We start from the raw sequence: 9510 nt of genomic DNA on the forward strand, positions 1-9510 counted from the left end.
GCTAGCGCTACGCACTGCTGCCTTCTCTGGAGCATGGCGGTTGTGATGGCCATCTCGACCTCTCTCACCCAGAGCAGGAGATTCTATCCATCCTTATACTCAAAGACCTTTACGCTCACCATGAGCGGCTTAGGTCGGGGAAAATCATCCGTCACCGACGGTGGTGTCATCGACGCAAATGATGCAGACATCTTTCGCTGCAGGTGCTCTAGCAGCGCGTTATCGTAGTTTAAACGCCTCTAGACGCGCACCGATTGCCTCAGGGCCTTGCGCCACGAGGTGTTGCATGCCCTCAGGGCCAAGCAAGGACATCAGCTTGGCAAGCCCGTCCTGTATGTCCTGGGGCAAAGAGAAAAATTCTTCCATCCTCACAGAGGATCGGTCTAAACGACTCAAGTGTAGATTGACTACAAGTGCTACCAAGTGTAGCGGGGCTGCCGTAGCTTAGCGCTTGAGGAAGCGTAATTTTGGTCGCCGACCTTTTGCTCTTTACGAGAACCAATACGAGTGTAGCGGATAGATTTTCCTAAATATGTTTAGTAAAATCTAAATACATGCATAACTACTGCCGTAACCTTGTTCACGCGATGTCCATCTCGTGTGACACACACACCTGTTACCAGGGTACGTGTAACCCCGTTACACTGTGAGTGGGCTAAGAAGAGGTTAAATGCAGATTTTAGTGTCTCCGCTGACGGAAAGGAGCATTCTTTACGAATACAGCAATCTTCTGTCAATTCTGGGATACTAAAAGATCAAACATCGCTCATACGAGTGTTCTTTCAATCAATTTTTTGCTACTCCCTTTTTAACTACACTCAATCCTTTGAATTGGGTTGATCGAATATTATATTACAGAGCTGGGATACAAATAAATATTTCAGCTTCGTTTAATAGTAACGTTTAGCCTGGCCTACACGACCTGTCTGCGCCACGGAAGCGTCGGCTTTCGAAAGGCAAGCGACACAGCTTCCTCTGTTCGACCTAATAGACTCGAGGCCTGTTCTGAGAACCTTTCCACATCTTTTTTGCTGTAAAATAGCTCCGGTACTTGATCGTCTGGTACAGCTGGGATAGTGCGCACCAGTACACTGCCAAAAAAGGAGACCCGACGTGTCTCGACCGCGTTCACATCGCTTTGCGCATCCATAGAAGAGCTTTTCATACGTCGCACGTCGCTACGCATTGCAAGTTGATAGAATGCGGAAACCCATTGTGTCTGATCCGCACGGCTGAACACGCGAGCAAGAAGTTCCCGTCCATCTGTGAGGGTAAACTCGATTCCTAGCTCGTACTTTGGCGTCACACGACCACTGACTAACTTCAGCGTCTCCAAGACGTTGCGACGGCAAGTGGCGTCTTGTTTATTCGAAAATACAAGCAGTTCTGTATTGCTCAACACCAGAAAACGCGTGTTCCACGTCAAGACGTTACGCCTCTTAATGCGCGCATAGCCTTCGCAATAGATAACGGACGTTGTACTGGTCTGGTCGAGACTGAAACGTCGAGTTTTTGTGGTTGAGGCAGCTGCAGATAGCGCAGAAGAAGTGACGCCTGTGTGTGTGCGTCGACGTGTGTCTGGCGGTTGTCGGATGGTCATGATAATTGTCGAGGGTATGTATACCTTACTAGAGGGCTGGCGGCAACTTTGATAAATGAGTTTAAAGGTAATGTAATTCAATTGCAGCAACTGACCCCTCAATTTTCGCAGCTACAAAATTGGAACTGGAGTTATTTCTATATTATTGGGCAGGAAAACGTAAAAAATGCGCTTTGTGTCAGCTCTATGGCATCTACATCACTTGGTATTAGGCACGATTCAGACTTGTCTCAAACCTGATATTCATTTCCACATGTCTTTCTCAGCAGTGTTTGTAATAACTTGTCCTCCACTACATCCTGAAGAAAAGCTGACTCCACTTTTACTGTTTGGAATTCTTTTTCCTTTACACCTTACGACTATAACAACAATGTAATTATCTTGTACCCATGGGTTGACGTTCAACTTATGTCACTTGATGGTATACGCAAAGTTCAGTAGAATCTCAGTGTTTATACCATCCAAGGACTGCTATCCCATTACCAGCTTCCTCCCTGATCGAGAACTCACTTTGTTTTCAGATAGTAACCGTCTATTAGGATGAAGCAGTGAATTATTGTCTGCGACAACAGTAATGCATCAATTTTGTTGACTGCAATGCTAATCCAAAAATGTCATGTAACGACTTGGGAACAATATATTGTTACATAACAATTACAAATTGCTGTAATGCTTACTTCAACCATGGCTACAGTCATATTCTCCAAGAAAGATTTGCAAGAAATATATAGGAGATACAAAGCACCCAGTATGTAACAGGTAATCGATACGAAAGGGGCTGCCCTAGCCGATAGACAATGTTTGTTGGTTATTGTGGTATAGGGCCAATGCAACCGGGAGGTGATAATATATAGGTTGATGTAAGCAAGCGCTACAGAAGTAAACGATAGTCCGATCCGTAGACCTCGTTGGAACGGCTAAGGAAAGCTGCAAGAGAAAAAGTTAACATTATTGGCCTATTTAGCTCATTAATTTATTGTAGAATGCTAATCATTAATAATTGTCAGCAAATAATAAACATGCATATTGGTGTTGGCTGGACGCTTAACGAACGATCGACAGCTTGTGTTGCGTTCATTTACAAAATCGACGTTAGTGACTGAGGTGAACACAGATGTTAAGTAAGTTGGGTCTCTTGGAATTGTTGTGATTTTGCTAGCAGCATAGTGTTGCGCATATATATTCTGCCAAAGTGCGACTCATCAATCGCAAGAATAGGTTATCAGTTTATCGAGAGTCAGCGTACCAAACGATCTTTCTCCTTGAATTGATACATAAAACATGCTCCGCAGCGATCAGATTCCTTTGCCTTTGAAATGCTCCAGAACACATGCGTTGTTCTAACCGGCTATCACCAGGACAAGGTCCTATCAGTTAAAAAGATGTCGTTCGAAGTCTGTCACATTCGATGTTAAGCTAAATGGAGCGATACTTTATTTAAGCGAGAACTTTCCATACAAGAAGCAGAAAGATAATTTAAGACCACTCAGCTAATTGAGCCTCAAGATCCTTCGTGTTTTCATAGACTTTAATTTAAGTTACTGGTTAATAGGTTTCGTCACTATAAACAACGAGCGTGATCGCACATATGCCTATTAGGCGGCGCGAAAGGAAATTTGTGGCGAATGCTACTGCTGTCATGCTTGTCATCAAAATGATGCTTACAACTAATCTCCGAAATGACGCTTTCTATCTTTCTTCGTTTTTTTGTCCCCATAGCTATTGTTTGGAACGCAGAACCTTTTTGAGTTTAAAAATATTTTTGTTGTTGTTGATAGGAAGTTTTCAAGCAACCAATGAAGGACAAATAGATTAATTGCGGCAAAGAGTAAGTTAAGTGACATTGCAAGCTATGTATTGTGTACAGTTCCGCCCTGAAAACATTGATTTTTGCTGCATATGTTCAATTTTTCGCTAAAGAGTTCCAGTGCTCTACTACTATCAGTACAGTATTCACATTTTTCACAATAGCATCCGCAGCTGGATATCGTTCTGCGTCATCTTCACTAAAGTCGGCTCGCGTCAATACATCAGGTTTTGTCCACGTGACATTCACCCAAATAGTTCTAAATCCAGCGCGTTTAGCTCCTTTCACGTCGCACTCATAATGGTCGCCGACGTGGACGAGGTGCTGGCGTTGGTACGAGGCCGGGAACTTATTTACTGCCGCATCAAAAATTGCTTGTTCTGGCTTGGCACAGCCCACAAGCTCCGCAGAAATCATAAAGTCGACATGGTGATGAAAATATTTCGGTAATTTCTCCATGTCGCAATTGCCATTGGTGATGACTCCCAGAATAGGAAAAGTAGTGTCATCGATGTCACTAGAACGCCGAATTTCTGATTTCAAGCCTTGAAACAAATTTTCAACGCCGTCAAAAAGCTCTGGTTGGCTACGAGGTACTAAAAATGCTTGAAATGCGGAGTCTATAAATGCCTCAAGCTGCGTTTGATTCTGCAAACACAAAGTTTGAGCACCGCAAGCATGTAAACAGTGGCGCAGTGTATATTTGCGAAGAAAAGTATAATCGTGTGCTTGGTCGGGTAGTGTACGCTGAAATTGGACGAGTAGTGCGTCAAACGCTGCGGGAGGGAATTTTTTTGCTAGCTGTGGTACTTCTCGCTCCAGGTATGAGTGGAAAGCAGCAGTGGCATTGCGAATGACAGTCTTGCCGCACCACAGCGTGTCATCCAGATCGAAGGTCACACCACGCACAACCAAAAAAGTTGATCCCATTTAATGCTTAAGCAGAGTTGAGCATGAAAATCAACAGTTTATAAAAAAGTTTGAATTTTTCCAGCTATAAATATCACATACTGATAATGTCAAAAGTATTTTGTATAGCCCACTTTAGTGACAAAACATTGAAGTTTGCCAGCCAACCACGATGTCCGTGCTTGTCCGTGCGCAATTAAAGTCGGCGGTTTACGTTGCGGCAACAAGACAACACGTGGGTAAGACTAGCACATGTTTGGGTCTCCTGCAAGGCTTGACCTCTCGTTTGGACCGTATCGGCTTCCTAAAGCCAGTTGGCCAGGAGAGTGTCGCTGTTGAGAATGGCTCTTTGCTGGTGGACAAAGACGTCGCAGTGGCAAAAGGTATGCTTAACTACCTGCGTTATTATATATTGATGGTCATTGGATGATTCTTTTATTTTGTAGAGATATTTAAGCTTGATTCTTGTCATTATGCGGATATGTCTCCCGTGGTGATCATGCCTGGGTATACAAAGCGCTTTTTAGATGGAGACATAACAGTTGATAGTCAATTGAACAAGATTCGGACGAGTTTTGATCGTATTACGGCGGCGAACGAGGTAAGTAAGATCATAGGTTTGCTGTGGCATAATGTACTACATTTACTAACTAAGTGAATATTTAGTTTACCATCGTAGAAGGCACAGGACACACAGGAGTTGGCTCGATTGTAGACTGCAATAATGCTCGAATTGCTGCCGAATTGGGCGTAGATATGGTACTTGTGGCCAATGGAGGACTAGGCTCGTCGTTTGATGATCTGGCTCTCAACTATTCGTTGTGCAAAGCGCACAATGTTAAGATTCGCGGTGTAATCTTAAACAAAGTACGAGAAGACCGAATGGAAATGGTACGAGAATATTTTCCCAAAGCGATGAAGCATTGGGGTAGCGATGTGCCTCTCATTGGCGTCGTGCCAAATCTTTCCGTGCTCTCAAATGCAAGCATGCTGGATTTTGAAGGACTTTTTAAGACCGAAATACTGTCGTCTCGCTCACGACGCTTTCAGCAGTACAATAGGACGACACTCGTGACGGCAGGGCTGAGAAGATTTCTGGCAAAGCTGAGTGCTCCGGAATATGATAATACGTTGTTTGTCACTCACGTGTCGCGAAACGACATTATCTTGGGGTTTTTATCACACGCGCAAAATTTTGAGCTTACTGAAAAGAGGCCTTACGGTGGTGGACTCATTCTTACTGGATCTCCATCTTGCGACCAACCACAAAAATACATTAAAAATATCATTAAGAACGCGGAGGTACCCGTACTTTACGTGCCCATGACGACTTTTAAGGCTATGGAAAAGATCACGCACTTCACGGGTAAGTCAAGATTGTACTGATTGTCGCGAATTTCGACTTACACAATTTTCTAATGTGCTGCTTTAGCTAAATTTAATCCAACAGACGAACAGAAAGTACGCGCGTGTGGCGAGCATTACGCTAGCCACATTAATTTCGACGCCATTCTCGCATGAGAAACATTACGCGCCTGGGCCGAAAGTACAGCCAGATTTATATCCTAGACAAACGACGAAGTTAACATTTATATTACCTCTGTTAATTGAGGCTTCCAAATGCACACACCATAATCATTCTTAGATCCGAAATCAATCATACGACATTCTTCAGTGCTTCTCAAAATAAGCTCTATCTATATGAATAATGGTGGAGTCATATAATGTGCGCTATACTAAGTAACAAGCACATTAGTCTCGGACCGAATTAGTATCCCGACTGCCACGCCTAACTCTTAGAACTTGCTTGCCGCATTATATTCAATATTGGGATTGAGATTTTTGAGCCTTGCAAATTGGAAAATTGCTCAAATTCAGTCTTAAAAAGTTACTGCTATGATACAGTACAGCTAATGAAAAATATCAATGTGTGTATCGGTGAATTGGTCCCAACAGGAAAAAACTGCTACTCGAAATAGTTCAAGCAGCTTGCATATGTTATTAATAAATCTATGTAGATAAAAACCAGACAAAGGTGTGTGTTATACCTCCTTCATGGTGTAGTAACATGTTTGATAGTCCGATTTTAACCCTTGCCTGACAACTAAAATGGAAGTACATAGAGATCATATTGCCGACCAGTCAAGCGGAAAGCTCCCGACATATGTCATCTTTCAGTGCCCAGTGCCCACTCGCTTTCGCACTCGCAATACTAGACATGTCACCAGCGCGCTCGATATCATCGGCGCGATCTATGCGACCCACTGTGCGTTTAAACCCAACAATTTCACCATTGCACTCGACCCCTTTCGCTAGCACCACCCATAGATCCCCTTCTGCATCCCAAGCAATCGTACGCGTGTGGCTTTTTCGTCGATGTATACTTCACACCTTGTGCGACCAAATTCCACCTCGTCTCAGATCGCTTTTCGTCAGGATGAGCTGCTCAGTAGCCGCGAAGAATAATCATGTTACCAGAAGAGGTAAATATCCCCAAATTAACATAAGCGATTTTAACTGTCCGCTACTTCGAGGCTTCATCATCGATAATATCTTATTTGTAGTTGAATTCATCGAACTTATTATTTTAGCGCTTCTCTCACCATGCCTTATCTTAGGTATAACTTATCGTAATGTTATAAGAACAATGCGCGTGCCCCCCCTTAATAGTAAATTTGCTTCGTATTTAGATCAGCAAATGTATAGGACGGTCCAAACAATTTAGCCTTGCTCAATACGCCCCCACGTTATACCTGATACAGCGACAAGAGGGACATCTGTAGCTACCAATTTTCTAAATTTGTATCTATGACGCTAGCGCTTGTTTATCGAGTCTACTTGCACATCCGAAAGGTGACCGTACTACGGTAATCCTGTTAATGGGATCAAAGATGACTTTGAGAAGAAGAACGGATTTTCTTTTGCAAAGATATGTGGTCGGTCATTCGATGTCTAGATCGCGAAACATTGAGGCAATTGGGTGTTAAAAATGATGTAAACGGATGATGTGAACGAAATCTAAAGTATATATACAGCAGCTTGGCTTATAAAACGCTGAAAAGTTGTTTGTCGTGCTGGCGTGGGATCCCTAAACGCCTACTCCTTCGGGTCATTTGCTCGAAAAGAGCGTCAGAAAGTCACCCCACGAGCGCTTTCTGACCCCATAGATGATAAATCCAAATCGGTCTAGATACAAAATTTATGTGTGAACGCTGGCGTGCGAGTATTGAGCTTTATTTGCGCAATCGATGATGAAAAATTGCCGATTCACTCATTCAATAGCTTTGCAAGTCAGCTTCAGTGAAGCAGAAAGCGTCGATAAATGCTTTCTTCGCGATGTAAGCGAGATATTTAATCTATTAGATCACAGACACTGCATATGGAGTAAATTTAACAGCATTCGATAAGATCTTCTTCCAAAAATTGTAATACACCAGTCTTCGGTGTCGGCATGTTGCTCTTCTTCACCCCTATTCTAAGCTGCAACGTCACGCATTTGCCGCATAACGCTCAATCTCATTGAGGTAGATCTGTGATCTCGCTACAAAGTGTAGCCAGGTTGACACCAGTGAGTCAAATTGCTTCAACAGCATCTCCCCACCTAAACTGGTATCACTTCGTGTCGGTGTCAAGATGAGACAAGGTTCAACCAAATCAATCATAAATGTCATATGGAGGCATGCAACACAATATTTAAAAACGAGTTAAACCAGCACCGCGGTCTTATTAAAAAGTGACTCGAAGGAGACTCATCACTGCGCGATGTACGCGCTTTATTGTATCAAAATTGGGCATGTTCAATTAGGAGCTCTACACCCTCAACAAAGTTTGTCGAAAATTTGTTATAAGCTCGGCTTGCAACCGAGATAATGACTACCGGCAACTTGAGACGGCGAGATTTTTATCGCGGAACAGCCTGGCTATATCCTCACCGGTTACAAATCGCAGACAACAGCGAGATGAACCATGTTGCATATAGACCACAAAAATCCCGAGGCCAGTATAACCGGACGCGTCTCCAAAACCTATAATAATGTCCATACTTATGGTCTGCCAACACTATGCTTGAAACGGTAATATGGCCTAATAAATCAACGCAAAAACCTAACCCTTCGACTAAGTATGCGCACATACGTAATTACCCACTTGTACATGACGGCCGACAGTTGAGAGAGATCAGTGAAAAATATGTCTTTTCTTATTTGAGGTAGTGGTCTAGTGGAGATAACGTGTTGTGAACAGTATTCTGAACTTGATGCCCTCATCATGAGGTACTACCACTCATCGTTTATCATATGGGCCTACTATCACACCGCTAGCCTTGGGGTGATAAAATCTCGGCGCGACGAGCTACCAAACGAATCACAAAACGGAATTTGATTTTTCAAACCGCTTGCATCTCAAAAGTCTTAACAACGCAACATGTGTTTCGCCTGTCCCGTACGCTGTACAGTTCGCTTAATGCCAAGTCGCGAATTTTCGCTACAATTCATAGATCCAGAAACAAAACTGTTATACTCCTCGTACTCAGTGTTCTGTGAGTACCTTCAACGGACAAAGAGCATACCTCTAATTCGATACCGATCCTACCATTTTGACGTCTTTATTGCCTTGTGACTTTTCTGAGAATACTTTTTAGGATAACTACATTAATGAAACGCGATCGATTGCCAAATGTAACAAGACGCGATTACACAGTTTATAATTTCTCAAGATGATTGCGTGCAATAACCATTTCTCGAAAATTCACTCTGAAGCGTTAATTCCCCGCGGTGGTACCTCACGCTGCAGCGAGGCTGCCGCAGCCCTTTGCATAGAGATATCTTAGCTAAGTTCAACGACCTTACATTCTTTACAAGAACCAGTACGAGTGCAGCGGACTGCAATCCGCTACCTCCAAAGTACTCAAAACCTTAACGATGGTAAAAACGCTCTTTCATTAAAAAATGCGACTGGATTTAACTGTTTTAGTTGCGGCAGAGCCGACACTCTAGTATTTCCTAATTATAGTTAAACCTGATTAATATGCGTTACTGCTGGCAATTCTGCCGCGTAGTGGCATCTTGTTACGGTAAAGCTACACCACTGTGTGAGTTCATCAACTTGTGTAATTCGCACCTAGTTACGGTCACACCATCTTCTGTGACCCGCCCTTTCATACAAGGGGATGTGTAACCCCGTTACACACTCGGTA

At 43.1% G+C, this 9510-nt stretch overlaps 4 protein-coding genes across 4 annotated transcripts; 1 reads left to right on the plus strand and 3 right to left on the minus strand.

Moving 5' to 3' along the window:
- Nucleotides 1-913: 913 nt before the first annotated feature.
- Nucleotides 914-1600, minus strand: PHALS_12261 (hypothetical protein F443_03858; the record flags this gene model as incomplete). The annotated part of the gene is made up of 1 exon (XM_024727776.1): nt 914-1600. One exon carries the CDS (start codon nt 1598-1600, stop codon nt 914-916), a length of 687 nt encoding a protein of 228 aa, XP_024578320.1.
- A 986-nt stretch (nt 1601-2586) lies between these two features.
- Nucleotides 2587-2876, minus strand: PHALS_14584 (uncharacterized protein; the record flags this gene model as incomplete). The annotated part of the gene is made up of 2 exons (XM_024727777.1): nt 2587-2784; nt 2847-2876. The coding sequence occupies 2 exons, from the start codon at nt 2874-2876 to the stop codon at nt 2587-2589; spliced, it is 228 nt and encodes a 75-aa protein (XP_024578321.1).
- A 627-nt stretch (nt 2877-3503) lies between these two features.
- Nucleotides 3504-4337, minus strand: PHALS_12262 (had family hydrolase; the record flags this gene model as incomplete). The annotated part of the gene is made up of 1 exon (XM_024727778.1): nt 3504-4337. The coding sequence occupies one exon, from the start codon at nt 4335-4337 to the stop codon at nt 3504-3506; it is 834 nt and encodes a 277-aa protein (XP_024578322.1).
- A 151-nt stretch (nt 4338-4488) lies between these two features.
- On the plus strand, nt 4489-5837 carry PHALS_12263 (P-loop containing nucleoside triphosphate hydrolase; the record flags this gene model as incomplete). The annotated part of the gene is made up of 5 exons (XM_024727779.1): nt 4489-4555; nt 4631-4699; nt 4763-4917; nt 4983-5682; nt 5749-5837. The coding sequence occupies 5 exons, from the start codon at nt 4489-4491 to the stop codon at nt 5835-5837; spliced, it is 1080 nt and encodes a 359-aa protein (XP_024578323.1).
- Between the last annotated feature and the right edge of the window lie 3673 nt (nt 5838-9510).

The sequence above is a fragment of the Plasmopara halstedii genome, assembly GCF_900000015.1.
Source record: "Plasmopara halstedii genome assembly, contig: Scaffold_614, whole genome shotgun sequence".
Lineage (NCBI taxonomy): Eukaryota > Oomycota > Peronosporomycetes > Peronosporales > Peronosporaceae > Plasmopara > Plasmopara halstedii.